General features: G+C 55.1%; 1 protein-coding gene across 1 annotated transcript; it reads right to left on the bottom strand.

Annotated features, from left to right (window-relative positions):
• Positions 1-1757: 1757 nt before the first annotated feature.
• On the bottom strand, positions 1758-21139 carry plxna3 (plexin A3). The gene is given in 2 exon segments (NM_001006865.1): positions 1758-3571; positions 21044-21139. A coding segment is annotated over 1 exon segment (1290 nt). The 5' UTR covers positions 3488-3571; positions 21044-21139; the 3' UTR covers positions 1758-2197.
• Positions 21140-23065: the final 1926 nt, after the last annotated feature.

Below are 23065 nucleotides of genomic sequence, written 5' to 3'. Positions count from 1 at the left end.
GGTTGGGGGGGGCAGAGCTGTGCAGAGTCAGTACAGGAACTCGAGGGAAGGGGGCAGAAAGGTTGGGGGGGGCAGAGCTGTGCAGAGTCAGTACAGGAACTCGAGGGAAGGGGGCAGAAAGGTTAGGGGGCAGAGCTGTGCAGAGTCAGTACAGGAACCTGAGGGAAGGGGGCAGAAAGGTTGGGGGGGGGCAGAGCTGTGCAGAGTCAGTACAGGAACCTGAGGGAAGGGGGCAGAAAGGTTGGGGGGGCAGAGCTGTGCAGAGTCAGTACAGGAACCTGAGGGAAGGGGGCAGAAAGGTTGGGGGGGCAGAGCTGTGCAGTCAGTACAGGAACCCTAGGGAAGGGGGTAGAAAGGTTAGGGGACAGAGCTGTGCAGGAGTCAGTACAGGAACCCCAGGTTATTGCGCAGAAAGGTGGGGGGGCAGAACTTGCTTGAGTGCGAGATTCATTAGGTGACAATTAGTTGTGTGCCCATCACACAATAAGGTCAAATGGGAGCAGTTTGAATTGCCTGGCATCAATGTGCCCGCCTGGCATCCATTTCAGGGTACAAGGAGGGTTACTAGGCACAAGTGCTGAATGGCACACTGACACATACAATATGGGCAGGACAAGATGGTATAGTGGGTGGGAGAAGATCAGGTGGGGCAGAGCCCTCCGAGCAGAAAGGAAAGAGGCTGCAGAGGGCGTCAGGCTGGGCCCCGGGGGGGGGGAGTGATGACAAAGCTGCTGCCCCCACTCCCGGCTACACAAAGCCAACAATGAGCTCACTCCATACACTCACACAGCCGCTCTGTAAGCACCGAGGCTTACGTTCTACCAGGAATCACTAAATCTTTTATCAAAAGCAGATAAACAGCTGGGAACGAGCGCGCACCGACAGCGGGACTAATTTATTTCTACCCCCCCTATATCTGTGCAGCAGGAATAACACCCCCAGGAGCCCCACTATAGCTATTCAGATGTCTCAGCCTAAGGCCCCTCCCACCACTAAACCTGACTCATCTTTGGCCCCACCCTCCCTCTGCCCACCCTACTCCAGCCCTGCCGGGGGTATAAATATAGGTGGCTGCCTAAATATCCAATAGGGCTGACTAATCCTTGGCCCCACCCTCCCTCTGCCCACCCTACTCCAGCCCTGCCGGGGGTATAAATATAGGTGGCTGCCTAAATATACAATAGGGCTGACTAATCCTTGGCCCCACCCTCCCTCTGCCCACCCTACTCCAGCCCTGCCGGGGGTATAAATATAGGTGGCTGCCTAAATATCCAATAGGGCTGACTAATCCTTGGCCCCACCCTCCCTCTGCCCACCCTACTCCAGCCCTGCCGGGGGTATAAATATAGGTGGCTGCCTAAATATCCAATAGGGCTGACTAATCCTTGGCCCCACCCTCCCTCTGCCCACCCTACTCCAGCCCTGCCGGGGGTATAAATATAGGTGGCTGCCTAAATATCCAATAGGGCTGACAGGCCTGTCTCAATGGTCTAATAAACAGTCAGAATGAAGCAGATCTGTACACCCAGTATTATACAGCAGTGCCCCAGACAGGGGAATAAGATATTGCCCCCTATTGGCCTTTCTAATGCCCCCACCAATTAGGAACCATAATTAAGGGCCAAGTGCAAAGGCAATGTAAATATATAAAGCAGTAGTAGAACTCTCTCTTACACAAAATCCCAAACGTAATCCACGATTTTGCTATTCTTAAACTCTCAGTATGATGTAAAGATTGATATTCTGACAATTTGCAATTGGTCTTCATTTTTTATTTGTTGTGGTTTTTCAGTTATTTAGCTTTTCGCTGAGCAGCTCTCCAGTTTGGAATTTTAGCAGCTATCTGGTTGCTAGGGTCTTGGTAACCATAGCAACCAGGCAGGGCTTGAAAGAGACTGAAGTATGAATAGGAGCAGAAAGGAAAGAGGCTGCAGAGGGCTTCAGGCTGTGCCCCGGGGTGGGGGTTAGTGATGACAAAGCTGCTGCCCCCACACACTAGGGTACCTCTCACCCCAAATAACACAGAGGGACCACCTACTGGGACCCCATATGGTACAGTAGCACTTTTGGCTCAAACCTTATTAACCCTATCCTTCCTTGCGTGTATGAACTTGCCTTTGTACCAGCGACCTAGTGCAACATTTGCTCCCCATATAACCAACCCCCTGCCCTTACACTCATTCCAACAAGCTGAGCCTCATTCCCTCCTGCCCTTGGCACAGCCGCACAGCACTGTATGGCAGAGCTCTATAAATGAAAGATGGTGGGAAGGGTAATGTTCCTGGCTGCTCAGGTGGAAGCGCCACGGAGAGGGACCCTGTGCTTCAGTGAAGGCCCCAATGCACCCACTCACCGTGCTGATACAGAATAACTCCTTGTTGAGCAGCCACGGCAGGGACAGTTTTCCTTCTCCATGGTAGCAAGACTGGATGCGCATCTTGATATGAAGGTTGATTTGGCTAAGGGTGAAGAGGCAGAGGACGGACTCCCGAGGTGGGTTGGAGCGGTTCTTCTGTCCCTGGGAGAAAACCGTAAACAAGACTTCTTCATCCTCGGGGATGCCCAGCGCCTGTGCCAATTTCCGGCCCGGCCGACTCAGATAGGCGCTTTGTATGAGCCGGTATTCCACTCCATCTTTGGTGCAGCCAATGGGAAACTCCACATAAGAGTAAAACTCCAGGTCGCCGGAGCACATTCGCACAATTTTTGACGTAAAGAATTTCTCCCCCGTGGCATCCAGCAACGTCTGTTGTGTGTCCAGTTGGAGTGTGAGGAAATAGACAAAGATCTTGCTAACAAATCCATACACGTAGTATATGTCAAAGGACGGGTGCAGGGACAGGGTGTCGGAGGGCACCTTGATTTGGGAGGAGACAAACTCATCCTGATACACCAAGCGGAACATCTCGGCGCTCTCCTCGTCCTGCACTAACCTGCGACTGGATAGGGTGGGGAAATACTCCGACTTGCCATCTATGGACGTACCAATGAACAGCTTGCTCTGCTCCACGTCCTGGTCCACAATGACCCCCGCCATAGAGTCTGGCTCGCGAGCTCCCGACAGATAGTGCTCCTTGCGGTGATGGGGCTCGCCCAACTTGAAGAGGTCGTCGAGCCGCAGGAACTGACAGATGCCCTGCCACACGCTGCCACAGGCCACCACCCGCTTGCCCGTGTAGTCTATCAGCAGCAGCCTGTTGACATTATCGGTGGGGGACAGTTTGTGGGTGCAGACGCGCACGCTTGGGGGAGGGTAACAGCTTGAATTATCTGCAATGGGGCCGGTGAGATGGGAACGTAACTCCGTCAGATTCTCGGAGAGTTTGAAGATTCGGTTGACGGCTCCAAGATAGACATCGCCGGTGTGTTTGTGCACCGCAAGGTGAGTGAGGGAGGTGTCCGACACAGCGAAGGTGGGGAACACAGAGGCCCCCTCCCCTACGGAGCAGGTAAGGAAAAGGAGGAGGAGACTCTGCAAAGGTCCCATCATGCTTTGCAGAGACAGCTCAGCTTCTGGTGCCAGCAGATCTCACACGTGGTTCCTTCTCTCCCGGCATCCAGCTGGTTAATCCTAGGGGGCAAATAGAGAGAGGGGGTAAGAGATTTACACAGTGTTTGCCCATAGAAATCCTCATTATTTGCACTTACATCCCAGCCGTAAAGGCCTTTCATTTCCCTGTCAATTTGATTGTGTGATTGGATTGCAAGTCAGTAGGGCAGGGAAATCAGCGGCACAACCCTAGGGGCACGATAAGTACATGTAGGCGTGGCACGTGGCCTCCAAATACAGGCTGGCCTATCACGTGGCCTCCAAGTACATGTGAAACCCAGTTAGAGCGTTAGTCACATCAGTACCACAAATCCAGGCAAATCAGCACTCACTATAACAATCCTGGCTCCTCCCACAATTTGCCTCTGTTCTCCCCCCTACATCCCCCCCAAGCAAAGCAGACACATTCCAGCTTTGTATTGGCTGCCTGACCCAGCTAAGAAATGAATCCTACAGGAAACCCCTAGAGGGGCGACCCCCGGCTCGAGCTGGCAGGTACGGCTCCCACGCGCCGGCGTCTCTGGAACACATTAAGGAGAAGGCCGGCAGGTTAAACACCGACCGGCCCAGCGCTGGCACAACTCATGGGCATGCATTTCAGGGAGGGCACCCTACGGGCACGTGTAAGGGAGGGAGGGGCACGCTAGAGGTGTCTAGTAGCCTTACAATGGTGTTCCATGTGACCATGTTCCATGCATTCTAGATCAAAGCCCTACACTGGGGCCCACAAGCCCCTACTCATGCCTAGTTACAGGGGGGTACCCAACCCTATACTGGGGCCCACAAGCCCCTATTCATGCCTAGTTACAGGGGGGGTACACAGCCCTATACTGGGGCCCACAAGCCCCTACTCATGCCTAGTTACAGGGGGGTACCCAACCCTATACTGGGGCCCACAAGCCCCTATTCATGCCTAGTTACAGGGGGATACCCAGCCCTATACTGGGGCCCACAAGCCCCTACTCATGCCTAGTTACAGGGGGGGTACACAGCCCTATACTGGGGCCCACAAGCCCCTACTCATGCCTAGTTACAGGGGAATACCCAGCCCTATACTGGAGCCCACAAGCCCCTACTCATGCCTAGTTACAGGGGGGGTACCCAGCCCTATACTGGGGCCCACAAGCCCCTACTCATGCCTAGTTACAGGGGAATACCCAGCCCTATACTGGGGCCCACAAGCCCCTACTCATGCCTAGTTAGAGGGGGGTACCCAGCCCTATACTGGGGCCCACAAGCCCCTACTCATGCCTAGTTACAGGGGGAGTACACAGCCCTATACTGGGGCCCACAAGCCCCTACTCATGCCTAGTTACAGGGGGGGTACACAGCCCTATACTGGGGCCCACAAGCCCCTACTCATGCCTAGTTACAGGGGGGTACCCAGCCCTACACTCGGGCCCACAAGCCCCTACTCATGCCTAGTTACAGGGGGGGAACACAGCCCTATACTGGGGCCCACAAGCCCCTACTCATGCCTAGTTACAGGGGGATACCCAACCCTATACTGGGGCCCACAAGCCCCTACTCATGCCTAGTTACAGGGGGGTACCCAGCCCTACACTGGGGCCCACAAGCCCCTACTCATGCCTAGTTACAGGGGGGGAACACAGCCCTATACTGGGGCCCACAAGCCCCTACTCATGCCTAGTTACAGGGGGATACCCAGCCCTATACTGGGGCCCACAAGCCCCTACTCATGCCTAGTTACAGGGGGATACCCAGCCCTATACTGGGGCCCACAAGCCCCTACTCATGCCTAGTTACAGGGGGGGTACACAGCCCTATACTGGGGCCCACAAGCCCCTACTCATGCCTAGTTACAGGGGGATACCCAGCCCTATACTGGGGCCCACAAGCCCCTACTCATGCCTAGTTACAGGGGGATACCCAGCCCTATACTGGGGCCCACAAGCCCCTACTCATGCCTAGTTACAGGGGCGGTACACAGCCCTATACTGGGGCCCACAAGCCCCTACTCATGCCTAGTTACAGGGGGGTACCCAACCCTATACTGGGGCTCACAAGCCCCTACTCATGCCTAGTTACAGGGGGGTACCCAACCCTATACTGGGGCCCACAAGCCCCTACTCATGCCTAGTTACAGGGGGGATACCCAGCCCTATACTGGGGACCACGAGCTCCTACTCATGCCTAGTTACAGGGGGGGTACCCAGCCCTATACTGGGGCCCACAAGCCCCTACTCATGCCTAGTTACAGGGGGATACCCAACCCTATACTGGGGCCCACAAGCCCCTACTCATGCCTAGTTACAGGGGGGTACCCAGCCCTATACTGGAGCCCACAAGCCCCTACTCATGCCTAGTTACAGGGGGGGTACCCAGCCCTATACTGGGGCCCACAAGCCCCTACTCATGCCTAGTTACAGGGGAATACCCAGCCCTATACTGGGGCCCACAAGCCCCTACTCATGCCTAGTTACAGGGGGGTACCCAGCCCTATACTGGGGCCCACAAGCCCCTACTCATGCCTAGTTACAGGGGGGGTACACAGCCCTATACTGGGGCCCACAAGCCCCTACTCATGCCTAGTTACAGGGGGATACCCAGCCCTATACTGGGGCCCACAAGCCCCTACTCATGCCTAGTTACAGGGGGGGTACACAGCCCTATACTGGGGCCCACAAGCCCCTACTCATGCCTAGTTACAGGGGGGTACCCAACCCTATACTGGGGCCCACAAGCCCCTACTCATGCCTAGTTACAGGGGGGATACCCAGCCCTATACTGGGGACCACGAGCCCCTACTCATGCCTAGTTACAGGGGGGGTACCCGGCCCTATACTGGGGCCCACAAGCCCCTACTCATGCCTAGTTACAGGGGGGTACCCAACCCTATACTGGGGCCCACAAGCCCCTACTCATGCCTAGTTACAGGGGGGTACCCAGCCCTATACTGGAGCCCACAAGCCCCTACTCATGCCTAGTTACAGGGGGGGTACCCAGCCCTATACTGGGGCCCACAAGCCCCTACTCATGCCTAGTTACAGGGGAATACCCAGCCCTATACTGGGGCCCACAAGCCCCTACTCATGCCTAGTTACAGGGGGATACCCAGCCCTATACTGGGGCCCACAAGCCCCTACTCATGCCTAGTTACAGGGGGGTACACAGCCCTATACTGGGGCCCACAAGCCCCTACTCATGCCTAGTTACAGGGGGATACCCAGCCCTATACTGGGGCCCACAAGCCCCTACTCATGCCTAGTTACAGGGGGGGTACACAGCCCTATACTGGGGCCCACAAGCCCCTACTCATGCCTAGTTACAGGGGGGTACCCAGCCCTATACTGGGGCCCACAAGCCCCTACTCATGCCTAGTTACAGGGGGATACCCAACCCTATACTGGGGCCCACAAGCCCCTACTCATGCCTAGTTACAGGGGGATACCCAGCCCTATACTGGGGCCCACAAGCCCCTACTCATGCCTAGTTACAGGGGGGGTACACAGCCCTATACTGGGGCCCACAAGCCCCTACTCATGCCTAGTTACAGGGGGATACCCAGCCCTATACTGGGGCCCACAAGCCCCTACTCATGCCTAGTTACAGGGGGATACCCAGCCCTATACTGGGGCCCACAAGCCCCTACTCCTGCCTAGTTACAGGGGGGGTACACAGCCCTAGACTGGGGCCCACAAGCCCCTACTCATGCCTAGTTACAGGGGCGGTACACAGCCCTATACTGGGGCCCACAAGCCCCTACTCATGCCTAGTTACAGGGGGGTACCCAACCCTATACTGGGGCTCACAAGCCCCTACTCATGCCTAGTTACAGGGGGGTACCCAACCCTATACTGGGGCCCACAAGCCCCTACTCATGCCTAGTTACAGGGGAGATACCCAGCCCTACACTGGGGACCACGAGCCCCTATGTACTGATAAGACAGGGTTAAGTCTTAGCCAACCCTTGGTCGGATGAGCCCGTATTAGTCACATGACAGAGGGTCTCTCCCCCGGGTGGGGGAATATATAAGCCCTCCCTGTGTCAGACATGCACGGCTCTGCACCCACCCGTATGATGTCAGCCCAGTCCCATATGGCCCCGGGGCCCCCAGCTCTGCCCGGATTGCGGCTCCATATAAACCCGCGTGTGTGACGGCACAAACAATAACGCTCACGCGCAGCAGCCGCACAATCAGCACGAAATGAGCAGTGAGGGAACCTCAGCAAAGAGAGATGTGCTCCTCTGTTGTCATGGAGACAGGAGAATGAGCGCGTTGCTACAGAAATAAAGAGGGACGTGGCACACAGGGGGTTACTCACCAGCCGGGCATCAGTCTCTAACTGTAGTGGGTATAACCAGTCCGGCACTAATCTGCCAACATGGGCACAAACCCTGGCATGATACCCCCCCTTGTGTGAAATAAACCCATGCTACAGAAGCGGGTAACTATACCAGCTGTGGGGCAATAACCCAGGGCAAGTACCCCAGCTATAGGGCAATGTCACTGGGCACCACCACTGGCTGTGGGGTAATACCCCAAGGCAAGTACCCCGGCTATAGGGCAATGTCACTGGGCACCACCACTGCCTGTGGGGCTATATCCCAGGGCAAGTACCCTGGCTAGAGGGCAAAGTCACTGGGCAACAGCACCATCTGTGGGGCATTACCCCAGGGCAAGTACCATGGCTATAGGGCAGTCACTGGGCACCACCACTGGCTGTGGGGAAATACCCCAGTGCTATAGGGCAATATACCTAGGTATAACCACCACCATTAAGACAATGTCACCAACCAGAGCTGCACATACACAGCAATATGCCCCTTCATCACTGCACTTATTTACACTATAATTTTGCCCAAAGGGTAGTTCACCTTAAAATGAAGTTTTTATGGACTAATCTACAATCTTCTCTATTAATGTGGGGTTTTGTTCAATTCACCCGCAGACTGGAATTCCTCCGGTTACTTGGCTCTTAGTGTGCAACTTACCATAGCAACCAGGCTGCAGTTTGGAAGCAGAAAGACTAGGAAGGCCTATATGCCCGAAATGATATTTATATTATATATTAACAAAATGAACAACTAGAAGTAAATTTATAGCTAAACTTCCCCTTTAAAGCAGCAGTACATACAGCTAAGCCTCCCTACCCAGCAGGCCCTCTGGCCTGGAACGTGCCACGCTGACTGGAAAGGCTTTTATTCCGTGCTGTCAGCACTGTACATCCCATCATCAGAAATGATAAAAACTCGCCTTCTGTGGGGGTTGTGGGTACAGAGCTTGGAAAAATCCCCCTCCAGCCATCTCATTAGGAGGGTCTCAGGGGACAGTCAGCTCAGCAGAAAGGAACGCGGCCTACCAACCCTATGAACAAAGCTGTGCCATTAACCTATAGGCAGCCATTCATGTAAATAGGTAGCCCGCCTGCTTGCCGTGCACATTCACTTAGGTCTCTCCTGTGCCTCCAATCACATCCTTGCCCCGTGCCACCAATCCCACCCCTGCCCCGTGCCGCCAATCCCACCCCTGCCACCAATCACATCCCTGCCCCGAGCCGCCAATCACATCCCAGCCCCGTGCCGCCAATCACATCCCTGGAATGTGCCGCCAATCACATCCCTGGAATGTGCCGCCAATCACATGCCTGGAATGTGCCGCCAATCACATGCCTGGAATGTGCCGCCAATCACATGCCTGGAATGTGCCGCCAATCACATGCCTGGAATGTGCCGCCAATCACATGCCTGGAATGTGCCGCCAATCACATGCCTGGAATGTGCCGCCAATCACATGCCTGGAATGTGCCGCCAATCACATGCCTGGAATGTGCCGCCAATCACATGCCTGGAATGTGCCGCCAATCACATGCCTGGAATGTGCCGCCAATCACATGCCTGGAATGTGCCGCCAATCACATGCCTGGAATGTGCCGCCAATCACATGCCTGGAATGTGCCGCCAATCACATGCCTGGAATGTGCCGCCAATCACATGCCTGGAATGTGCCGCCAATCACATGCCTGGAATGTGCCGCCAATCACATGCCTGGAATGTGCCGCCAATCACATGCCTGGAATGTGCCGCCAATCACATGCCTGGAATGTGCCGCCAATCACATGCCTGGAATGTGCCCCAGCCGAATTGCCAACATGCCTGGAATGTGCCGCCAATCACATGCCTGGAATGTGCCGCCAATCACATGCCTGGAATGTGCCGCCAATCACATGCCTGGAATGTGCCGCCAATCACATGCCTGGAATGTGCCGCCAATCACATGCCTGGAATGTGCCACCAATCACATGCCTGGAATGTGCCGCCAATCACATGCCTGGAATGTGCCACCAATCACATGCCTGGAATGTGCCACCAATCACATCCCAACTACGATGAGATTAGAGAAAGGCTCCCCCCCCCCTTTATTGTACTAATCACCAGTGTGAAACTGGGCTTCACAAAGGGACAATCTCACACTGGGACCCAGTGATTAGGTTCTGCGTTAGGGGCATATCCTCAGAACCTCGGTGGACAAACAGGTACATGGAAAGTTAGGGTCCGAATGGACTCACTCGGAGCCAAAGCTTTAGACTAGTGCCAAATGGCAACGCTGTTCCAGTCGTACAAGTTAAACACAACTGGGCTCGAACCCTTCAAACATGGGACTAGATCGACCCCATCAAAGTGGATTTAACTGCAGTAACAGCTGCACTCTCTCCCCCCCCCCTCCCTAGGGGCCAGAGATGGATACCCCCCCAACACATCTTCCCACCCACTAGAACCCCACGGTATGCCCTGCCTGCTAATTGCCCCACAATTACATGAGTGCCCTAGCACCGCTGGATGACACTGGTGCCCCAGTTTAGCCCCTCCTCCCCAATCCCACCCTCCCCTTCTGTCAGCATTACACGAAGTGGATGAGAAAAACAGCTTGAGAGGCAGCAGAGCTTGTTACACAGGGAGACGTCCATTCATGTAAAAGCACAAGACACAGGGATAACGTAGGAGTGTATGTGTATATATATATATATATGTGTGTGTGTGTAAGTGTATGTATGTGTATATATATGTGTGTGTGTATGTATACTGTATATGTGTATGTATGTATATATACTGTATATGTGCATGTATGTGTATATATGTGCATGTGTATATATGTGTATATGTGTATACCGAAACGTGGGACTTTTTGTACAACGCCTTTAAAATAAGGGTATGCCGATCTAATACGAGTGTTTGTGTATCTGACTGTACCCCATTTTATACTGGCGCAACCCTAAATGTATCCATAGTTTTGTGAGCAGAGGAGGAACCCGCACTCACAGGACTTATAGTGAAAAGTATTTATTGATGGCAACTTAAGTCTCAGCTCCCCAGGCACCCCGACATAGGCCGAGCCATTAGTCCCCCCAGTCTCTGACATAGGCCGAGCCATTAGTCCCCCCCAGTCTCTGACATAGGCCGAGCCATTAGTCCCCCCCAGTCTCTGACATAGGCCGAACCATTAGTCCCCCCAGTCTCTGACATAGGCCGAACCATTAGTCCCCCCAGTCCCTGACATAGGCCGAACCATTAGTCCCCCCAGTCCCTGACATAGGCCGAGCCATTAGTCCCCCCAGTCCCTGACATAGGCCGAGCCATTAGTCCCCCAGTCCCTGACATAGGCCGAACCATTAGTCCCCCCCAGTCTCTGACATAGGCCGAGCCATTAGTCCCCCCCAGTCTCTGACATAGGCCGAACCATTAGTCCCCCCAGTCCCTGACATAGGCCGAGCCATTAGTCCCCCCAGTCTCTGACATAGGCCGAACCATTAGTCCCCCCAGTCCCTGACATAGGCCGAACCATTAGTCCCCCCAGTCCCTGACATAGGCCGAGCCATTAGTCCCCCCAGTCCCTGACATAGGCCGAGCCATTAGTCCCCCCAGTCCCTGACATAGGCCGAACCATTAGTCCCCCCAGTCTCTGACATAGGCCGAGCCATTAGTCCCCCCCAGTCTCTGACATAGTCATTAGTCCCCCCAGTCTCTGACATAGGCCGAGCCATTCGTCTCCCCAATCTCTTACATAGGCCGAGCCATTAGTCCCCCCAGTCTCTGACATAGGCCGAACCATTAGTCCCCCTAGTCCCTGACATAGGCCGAGCCATTAGTCCCCCCCAGTCTCTGACATAGGCCGAGCCATTAGTCCCCCCAGTCTCTGACATAGGCCGAGCCATTAGTCCCCCCAGTCTCTGACATAGGCCGAACCATTAGTCCCCCTAGTCCCTGACATAGGCGAACCATTAGTCCCCCCCAGTCTCTGACATAGGCCGAGACATTAGTCTCCCCCAATAAATACTTTGTGGCTTTTCACTAGGGCTGCACCGAACTCACTTTTTTGGGTTTGGCCGAACCTCCGAACCCACCCAAGCAGGATACGGCCAAACCTCCAAACCCACCCAAGCAGGTTACGGCCAAACCTCCGAACCCACCCAAGCAGGATACGGCCAAACCTCCAAACCCACCCAAGCAGGATACGGCCGAACCTCCAAACCCACCCAAGCAGGATACGGCCGAACCTCCGAACCCACCCAAGCAGCATACGGCCGAACCTCCAAACCCACCCAAGCAGGATACGGCCAAACCTCCGAACCCACCCCAGCAGGATACGACCGAACCTCCGAACCCACCCCAGCAGGATACGACCGAACCTCCAAACCCACCCAAGCAGGATACGGCCGAACCTCCGAACCCACCCAAGCAGGATACGGCCGAACCTCCGAACCCACCCAAGCAGGATACGGCCGAACCTCCGAACCCACCCAAGCAGGATACGGCCGAACCTCCGAACCCACCCAAGCAGGATACGGCCGAACCTCCGAACCCACCCCAGCAGGATACCGCCGAACCTCCGAACCCACCCAAGCAGGATACGGCCGAACCTCCGAACCCACCCAAGCAGGATACGGCCGAACCTCCGAACCCACCCAAGCAGGATACGGCCGAATCCCGAACCCACCCCAGCAGGATACGGCCGAACCTCCGAACCCACCCAAGCAGGATACGGCCGAACCTCCGAACCCACCCAAGCAGGATACGGCCGAACCTCCGAACCCACCCAAGCAGGATACGGCCGAACCTCCGAACCCACCCAAGCAGGATACGGCCGAACCTCCGAACCCACCCAAGCAGGATACGGCCGAACCTCCGAACCCACCCAAGCAGGATACGGCCAAACCTCCGAACCCACCCAAGCAGGATACGGCCCAACCTCCGAACCCACCCAAGCAGGATACGGCCCAACCTCCGAACCCACCCAAGCAGGATACGGCCGAACCTCCGAACCCACCCAAGCAGGATACGGCCGAACCTCCGAACACACCCAAGCAGGATACGGCCGAACACCGAACTGAATCGGAATCCTTATTAGCATACGCTGATTAGGATCAGAAGGGGTTAAAAAAAAATTTTCACTGCCCATTTAATCCTTTCCGAAAATTCTAATTAGCATATGCCGAAACCAAATTCTTACAAAAATGCCAGGATTCGGCCAAATCCCGAACCAAATGCGGGAATCTGTGCATCCCTACTCCCCAGTATAAGTCCTGTGCGGGTTCCTCCTCTGCTGGATATATAGATATATGGCTAATAAACTAACGGGCAGAGCTTAGTGGCAAGCTGCTTTGGGTACTAATTGGACTTTGGTGCCTAAGTAGCCAATGGCTAATGCTAAGAAGCTTGTGTCGGGTGGGAATATCCGGCAGAGAGCGGATCAGTAACAGATCAAACACCAGTAGAGCTTTCCCAGCTTTCCCTTACACATACATTCTACTTTCACCATCTGTCCTGGATCCCGTAGCCATTAGGCCATTCCTCTAGCCAAAGCCATTAGCCATGAGGCAAACATTTCTATCACCTCTCCTATAATAAATAGGGACTGTATGCACCAATGGCAACAAATACCCCCCAGACACTCACTATTTATTGGGCTGGGGGGGGGCTGTTTGTGCCTCTGGGTACTGGGAATGCCAGGGGGGGGCTGTAAGGTGCCAGAGGCACAAACAGCCCCCCCCCAGCCCAATAAATAGTGACTGTCTGGGTACTGGGAATGCCAGGGGGGCTGTAAGGTGCCACAGACAGTCACTATTTATTGGGCTGGGGGGGGCTGTTTGTGCCTCTGGGTACTGGGAATGCCAGGGGGGGCTGTAAGGTGCCACAGACAGTCACTATTTATTGGGCTGGGGGGGGGGGGGCTGTTTGTGCCTCTGGGTACTGGGAATGCCAGGGGGGCTGTAAGGTGCCAGACAGTCACTATTTATTGGGCTGGGGGGGCTGTTTGTGCCTCTGGGTACTGGGAATGCCAGGGGGGCTGTAAGGTGCCACAGACAGTCACTATTTATTGGGCTGGGGGGGGGGGCTGTTTGTGCCTCTGGGTACTGGGAATGCCAGGGGGGCTGTAAGGTGCCACAGACAGTCACTATTTATTGGGCTGGGGGCTGTTTGTGCCTCTGGGTACTGGGAATGCCAGGGGGGCTGTAAGGTGCCACAGACAGTCACTATTTATTGGGCTGGGGGTCTGTTTGTGCCTCTGGGTACTGGGAATGCCAGGGGGGCTGTAAGGTGCCACAGACAGTCACTATTTATTGGGCTGGGGGGGCTGTTTGTGCCTCTGGGTACTGGGAATGCCAGGGGGGCTGTAAGGTGCCACAGACAGTCACTATTTATTGGGCTGGGGGGGGGGCTGTTTGTGCCTCTGGGTACTGGGAATGCCGGGGGGGCTGTAAGGTGCCACAGACACTCACTATTTATTGGGCTGGGGGGGGGGCTGTTTGTGCCTCTGGGTACTGGGAATGCCAGGGGGGCTGTAAGGTGCCACAGACAGTCACTATTTATTGGGCTGGGGGGGGGGGCTGTTTGTGCCTCTGGGTACTGGGAATGCCAGGGGGGCTGTAAGGTGCCACAGACAGTCACTATTTATTGGGCTGGGGGGGGCTGTTTGTGCCTCTGGGTACTGGGAATGCCAGGGGGGGCTGTAAGGTGCCACAGACAGTCACTATTTATTGGGCTGGGGGGGGCTGTTTGTGCCTCTGGGTACTGGGAATGCCAGGGGGGGCTGTAAGGTGCCACAGACAGTCACTATTTATTGGGCTGGGGGGGGGGGCTGTTTGTGCCTCTGGGTACTGGGAATGCCAGGGGGGCTGTAAGGTGCCACAGACAGTCACTATTTATTGGGCTGGGGGGGGGGGGGGCTGTTTGTGCCTCTGGGTACTGGAAATGCCAGGGGGGCTGTAATCTAAGGTCCCTATCACATTCCCATCAGTCCCTGCCCCAGTGAGCTTACAATCTAAGGTCCCTATTACATTCCCATCAGTCCCTGCCCCAGTGAGCTTACAATCTAAGGTCCCTATTACATTCCCATCAGTCCCTGCCCTGGTGAGCTTACAATCTAAGGTCCCTATCCCATTCCCATCAGCCCCTGCCCCAGTGAGCTTACAATCTAAGGTCCCTATCACATTCCCATCAGTCCCTGCCCCAGTGAGCTTACAATCTAAGGTCCCTATTACATTCCCATCAGTCCCTGCCCTGGTGAGCTTACAATCTAAGGTCCCTATTACATTCCCATCAGCCCCTGCCCCAGTGAGCTTCCAATCTAAGGTCCCTATCACATTCTCAGACACTAGAGTCAATGAGGGGATCACCACCCAAACGCTTAATAAGTTAAGAGCTCTAGGAACAGACAATGGGGTTGGGGTCACAGCTTAGGGTTAGGGTTGGGGTCACATCTTAGGGTTAGGGGTCACAGCTTAGGGTTAGGGTCACAGCTTAGGGGTCACAGCTTAGGGTTAGGGTTGGGGTCACATCTTAGGGTTAGGGTTGGGGTCACAGCTTAGGGGTCACAGCTTAGGGTTAGGGTTGGGGTCACAGCTTAGGGGTCACAGTTTAGGGTTGGGGTCACAGCTATGTGCAAATGTAGAAGCCATGAATGGACAGGAATGGCTAACTGCACAGAATAAGGAATATACCCCATTGGGCAGTTCCCTGTAGGTATTTAGAGCAAGGAATGAAGCAGAAAGCACTGCTACCTCAAGCCCATAGAGACGGCACTGGGACCCCCACGGTACCCCCATGTACCCTACAAATACCCAGCTGCAACCTGTAGTACAAAAGCAGAGGCACGGGGCCGGCTAATCCGGCAAATAAACACCAGCCTGTTGCAATCAGATACCGACAAGGGTAAAAATAGCCCCGTTATTCCACCAACCAGCAGCTGAACTCACTAACACAATGGGAAACAGGGCCGTTCCCGCCTGATCCAGGAAAGCTAAGCACAGGGAACAGTCTATAGGCAGCCCCATAGTTACAGTCCCATCATGCACTGCTCCTCATCCCTCAGCCAGTAGCATGTCATTCCCATCATGCATTGCTCCTCATGCTTCAGCCATAAACATACCCTTCCTATCATGCACAGTTCCTTATCTTACAGCCAGAAGCATGCCTTTCCCATCATGCACTTGGGTAGAAGGAGGATAATTTTCTGCTGTGCCCCACCGAGGAGGAAAGAGAGACACATACCCCTCCGAGGACCATCTAACTGGTTAGGCAGAGGGCTCTGTCCCATCCTACCCTCAAGCATATCCCCCCCATACCCATCCTACCCTCAAGCATATCCCCCCATACCCATCCTACCCTCAAGCATATCCCCCCATACCCATCCTACCCTCAAGCATATCCCCCCATACCCATCCTACCCTCAAGCATATCCTCCCATACCCATCCTACCCTCAAGCATATCCCCCCCATACCCATCCTACCCTCAGCGTATCCCCCCCATACCCATCCTACCCTCAAGCATATCCCCCCATACCCATCCTACCCTCAGCGTATCCCCCCCATACCCATCCTACCCTCAAGCATATCCCCCCATACCCATCCTACCCTCAAGCATATCCCCCCATACCCATCCTACCCTCAAGCATATCCCCCCCATACCCATCCTACCCTCAAGCATATCCCCCCCATACCCATCCTACCCTCAAGCATATCCCCCCATACCCATCCTACCATCAAGCATATCCCCCCCCATGCCCATCCTAACCCTCAGCATATCTACCCCCATACCCATCCTACCCTCAGTGTATCCCCCCATACCCATCCTACCCTCAGCATATCCCCCCATACCCATCCTACCTCAGCCCCCCCCATACCCATCCTACCCTCAGCATATCCCCCCAATACCCATCCTACCCTCAGCGTATCACCCCCCATACCCATCCTACCCTCAAGCATATCCCCCCATACCCATCCTACCCTCAAGCATATCCCCCCCATACCCATCCTACCCTCAAGCATATCCCCCCATACCCATCCTACCATCAAGCATATCACCCCGCATACCCATCCTACCCTCAGCATATCTACCCCATACCCATCCTACCCTCAGTGTATCCCCCCATACCCATCCTACCCTCAGCATATCCCCCCCATACCCATCCTACCCTCAGCATATCCCCCCCATACCCATCCTACCCTCAGCATATCCCCCCCATACCCATCCTACCCTCAGCGTATCACCCCCCATACCCATCCTACCCTCAGCATATCCCCCCCATACCCATCCTACCCTCAGCGTATCACCCCCCATACCCCATCCCTACCCCTCAGTTTACCCCCCCAAACCAACAATATTGCCCATAGGTATGCCGCACACATTCTGTACCTAACCCCCCCCCCCCCCCCCTTTACTCTAATTCCAATTTGGCTGTTTGTGTAAGTTCCCTTTGGCACACAGCTTAGGGGGGAAATGTAACAGCCCCAATGTATTCCCTTTACACAGCCTCCATGCCCCCCATATCTGCCCCAGGGTATCCTCCCAGAGTCACCTCTCAATACACCCTGTAGTTACCCCCCTGTTGTACCACACACCATATATCTCCCCCCATGCACCATCCAATTAGTCCATGCCCCATCCAATTAGTATACCCTACCCCCATATGTACCCCCTCATACACCTTATCTCCCCCCATATACCCTCTATTTCTCCTAGTGTATTCCCCATACACCCCCAGTTTATCTCCACATACCCCCTATCCCTCCCAGTTCAACTCTATCACATCACATTTTCCCCAGTGTATTCACTTATGCATCCCCCCAGTGTATCATCCCAGACATCCTATATCCGATAGCGTATTCCCCCCCCCACCTTATAGGGTATACAGCTATTCCCCCCCACCTTATAGTGTATACAGCGTATACACCCCACCTTATAGTGTATACAGCGTATACTCCCCCACCTTATAGTGTATACAGCGTATACCCCCCCACCTTATAGTGTATACAGCGTATACCCCCCCACCTTATAGTGTATACAGCGTATACCCCCCCACCTTATAGTGTATATAGCCTATTCCCCCCCCCCACCTTATAGTGTATACAGCCTATTCCCCCCCCACCTTATAGTGTATACAGCCTATTCCCCCCCACACCTTATAGTGTATACAGCCTATTCCCCCCAACACCTTATAGTGTATACAGCCTATTCCCCCCCACACCTTATAGTGTATACAGCGTATTCCCCCCCCCACACCTTATAGTGTGTACAGCGTATTCCCCCCACACCTTATAGTGTGTACAGCGTATTCCCCCCCACACCTTATAGTGTGTACAGCGTATTCCCCCCCACACCTTATAGTGTGTACAGCGTATTCCCCCCCACACCTTATAGTGTGTACAGCGTATTCCCCCCCACACCTTATAGTGTGTACAGCGTATTCCCCCCCACCTTATAGTGTGTAAGCCTATTCCCCCCACCTTATAGTGTATACAGCCTATTCCCCCCACACCTTATAGTGTATACAGCCTATTCCCCCCACAACCTTATAGTGTATACAGCCTATTCCCCCCCACACCTTATAGTGTGTACAGCCTATTCCCCCCCACACCTTATAGTGTATACAGCCTATTCCCCCCCACACCTTATAGTGTATACAGCCTATTCCCCCACACCTTATAGTGTATACAGCCTTATTCCCCCCCCACACCTTATAGTGTATACAGTGTATATTGCTATGCTGTATACTGCCCAACATATGCTTTCCTACACCCTAAATCTCGCCGAGTGTACCCCCACCCATACACCCTACATCTCGCCCAGTGTACCCCCACCTATACACCCTACATCTCGCCCAGTGTACTCCCCACCCATACACCCTACATCTCGCCCAGTGTACCCCCCACCCATACACCCTACATCTCGCCCAGTGTACCCCCACCCATACACCCTACATCTCACCCAGTGTACCCCCCACATCTCACCCAGTGTACCCCCTCCCATAAAACCCTACATCTCGCCCAGTGTACCCCCACCCATACACCCTACATCTCGCCCAGTGTACCCCCACCCATACACCCTACATCTCGCCCAGTGTACCCCCACCCATACACCCTACATCTCTGCCCAGTGTACCCCCACCCATACACCCTACATCTCGCCCAGTGTACCCCCACCCATACACCCTACATCTCGCCCAGTGTACCCCCACCCATACACCCTACATCTCGCCCAGTGTACCCCACCCATACACCCTACATCTCGCCCAGTGTACCGCCCACCCATACACCCTACATCTCGCCCAGTGTACCCCCACCCATACACCCTACATCACGCCCAGTGTACCCCCACCCATACACCCTACATCACGCCCAGTGTACCCCCACCATACACCCTACATCACGCCCAGTGTACCCCCACCCATACACCCTACATCTCGCCCAGTGTACCCCCACCCCATACACCCTACATCTCGCCCAGTGTACCCCCACCCATACACACTACATCTCGCCCAGTGTACCCCCACCCATACACCCTACATCTCGCCCAGTGTACCCCACCCATACACCCTACATCTCGCCCAGTGTACCCCACCCATACACCCCTACATCTCGCCCAGTGTACCCCCACATCTCACCCAGTGTACCCCCCACATCTCACCCAGTGTACCCCCCACATCTCACCCAGTGTACCCCCCACATCTCACCCAGTGTACCCCCACATCTCACCCAGTGTACCCCCCCACATCTCACCCAGTGTACCCCCCTCCCATACATCCTACATCTCGCCCAGTGTACCCCCACCCATACACCCTACATCTCGCCCAGTGTACTCCCCACCCCATACACCCTACATCTCGCCCAGTGTACCCCCCACCCATACACCCTACATCTTGCCCAGTGTACCCCCACCATACACCCTACATCTCGCCCAGTGTACCCCCACCATACACCTCGCCCAGTGTACCCCCCACCCATACACCCTACATCTCGCCCAGTGTACCCCCACCCATACACCCTACATCTCGCCCAGTGTACCCCCCCCCAATACACCCTACATCTCGCCCAGTGTACCCCCCACCCATACACCCTACATCTCGCCCAGTGTACCCCCACCCATACACCCTACATCTCGCCCAGTGTACCCCCACCCATACACCCTACATAGCCCAGTGTTACCCCCACCCATACACCCTACATCTCGCCCAGTGTACCCCCACCCATACACCCTACATAGCCCAGTGTACCCCCCACCCATACACCCTACATCTCGCCCAGTGTACCCCCCACCCATACACCCTACATCTCGCCCAGTGTACCCCCACCCATACACCTACATCTCGCCCAGTGTACCCCCCCATACACCCTACATCTCGCCCAGTGTACCCCCACCCATACACCCTACATCTCGCCCAGTGTACCCCCCACCCATACACCCTACATCTCGCCCAGTTACCCCCCCATACACCCTACATCTCGCCCAGTGTACCCCCACCCATACACCCTACATCTCGCCCAGTGTACCCCCCACCCATACACCCTACATCTCACCCAGTGTACCCCACCCATACACCCTACATCTCACCCAGTGTACCCCCACCCATACACCCTACATCTCGCCCAGTGTACCCCCACCCATACACCCTACATCTCGCCCAGTGTACCCCCACCCATACACCCTACATCTCGCCCAGTGTACCCCCCACCCATACACCCTACATCTCGCCCAGGTGTACCCCCACCCATACACCCTACATCTCGCCCAGTGTACCCCCCACCCATACACCCTACATCTCCGCCCAGTGTACCCCCCACCCATACACCTTCTATTATGCCATAAACCCTACTCACCCCCCACCCCAGTTGAATCCCCATTTTCTATGCCTAATGCACACTAATAAATCCCCCCTATCGCCCCACCGTGTCATCTCCACCGCACCCCAAATAATTCCCCCGCCGACCCCCCCCCCCCCCTCCATGTCCCCCAGGGGATCCCCACAAACGCCTTTCCCAGCGGATCCCAGCCCGGCCCGGTACATCCCGCAGGCACAACCCTAATACACCTCTCCTCCCCCCATCATTGCCAGCCCCCCCACCCCGGCTCCCCTCCCCCATACACGCTGCCCCTCACATCATTATTGTTATTATTATTATTCTCCGGTTTCTCCGCCCCGGTGGGAGCCCGGTTCACGTTATAGGACACTGGGAAGGAGCAGACAAGCACCTACCGAAGTGACGCTGCTCTTCCCGTTGATAGAATCCAGAGCTCTCCCCGGTTACGTTCCTTTTTCACGAAAATCAACGAAGACCCTCCGCCCGCTTCGCTGCCCCTAACAGTGAGCCGTCCCCACATCGACCGCAGTATTTTATATGCGGACTGTACCACTGAGGCATGGGGGGGAGCCAAGTCTACTTCTGGCACTATCACTGAAATAAAACCCCCAAGGCATAGTAAGGGTAGCTTAATATTTACATACACGCTCTACACCATTTCTACCCGTGCCAGTATGTCTCTGCTCAGCCCATGAATCCAACTCTACCATATTACCAAAACCCAACGACCCCTCAGTGTGGTGGTACATTCCATGCATTCTCTGTCCGCTGCTCTGTTGGATTCTGGACTAAGAGGGGCGAAGCCCTGGAGTAACCTGCTGCTAACTAGTCCTGTAACTACTCACAGGGGGACGGGGAGCCCTGTTTCTTTCTACCCCTCGCAGATAGCGGTAACAATAACTCACTGGGCCAGACAGACTAATGGCAGCTGAACAAGGTGAAATAAACCAGTTATTAGCCCTGTCTATGAGTGGGACCGTTCCATTAGCCCTGTCTGTGAGTGGGACCGTTCCATTAGCTCTGTCTGTGAGTGGGACCGTTCCATTAGCTCTGTCTGTGAGTGGGACCGTTCCATTAGCCCTGTCTGTGAGTGGGACCGTTCCATTAGCCCTGTCTGTGAGTGGAAACCCGTTCCATTAGCCCTGCTGGGGGACCGTTCCAAGCCGTCTGTGAGGGCCGTTCCATTAGCCCTGTCTGTGAGTGGGGCCGTTCCATTAGCCCTGTCTGTGAGTGGGACCGTTCCATTAGCCCTGTCTGTGAGTGGGGCCGTTCATAGCCCTGTCTGTGAGTGGGGACCGTTCCATTAGCTCTGTCTGTGAGTGGGACCGTTCCATTAGCCCTGTCTGTGAGTGGGACCGTTCCATTAGCCCTGTCTGTGAGTGGGACCGTTCCATTAGCCCTGTCTGTGAGTGGGACCGTTCCATTAGCCCTGTCTGTGAGTGGGACCGTTCCATTAGCCCTGTCTGTGAGTGGGACCGTTCCATTAGCCCTGTCTGTGAGTGGGACCGTTCCATTAGCCCTGTCTGTGAGTGGGACCGTTCCATTAGCCCTGTCTGTGAGTGGGACCGTTCCATTAGCCCTGTCTGTGAGTGGGACCGTTCCATTAGCCCTGTCTGTGAGTGGGACCGTTCCATTAGCCCTGTCTGTGAGTGGGGCCGTTCCATTAGCCCTGTCTGTGAGGGGGACCGTTCCATTAGCTCTGTCTGTGAGTGGACCGTTCCATTAGCCTGTCTGTGAGTGGGACCGTTCCATTAGCTCTGTCTGTGAGTGGGACCGTTCCATTAGCCCTGTCTGTGAGTGGGACCGTTCCATTAGCCCTGTCTGTGAGGGAGGGACAGCACCTTTACCCTGTCTGTGAGGGGGACCGTTCCATTAGCCCTGTCTGTGAGTGGGACCGTTCCATTAGCCCTGTCTGTGAGGGAGGACAGCACCTTACCTGTCTGTGAGGGACCGTTCCATTAGCCCTGTCTGTGAGTGGGACCGTTCCATTAGCCATGTCTGTGAGTGGACCGTTCCATTAGCCTGTCTGTGAGTGGGACCGTTCCATTAGCCCTGTCTGTGATTTTTGAGTGGGACCGTTCCATTAGCCTGTCTGGTGAGTGGGACCGTTCCATTAGCCCTGTCTGTGAGTGGGACCGTCCAGTTACCCTGTCCTGTGAGTGGGACCGTTCCATTAGCCCTGTCTGTGAGTGGGACCGTTCCATTAGCCCTGTCTGTGAGTGGGACCGTTCCATTAGCCCTGTCTGTGAGTTGGAACCGTTCCATTAGCCCTGTCTGTGAGTGGGACCGTTCCATTAGCCCTGTCTGTGAGTGGGGACCGTTCCATTTAGCCTGTCTGTGAGTGGGACCGTTCCATTAGCCCTGTCTGTGAGTGGGACCGTTCCATTAGCCCTGTCTGTGAGTGGACCGTTCCATTA

Source organism: Xenopus tropicalis, chromosome 8 (genome assembly GCF_000004195.4).
Source record: "Xenopus tropicalis strain Nigerian chromosome 8, UCB_Xtro_10.0, whole genome shotgun sequence".
NCBI classification, from domain to species: domain Eukaryota; kingdom Metazoa; phylum Chordata; class Amphibia; order Anura; family Pipidae; genus Xenopus; species Xenopus tropicalis.
This window is presented reverse-complemented; position numbering and strand designations above follow the sequence as displayed.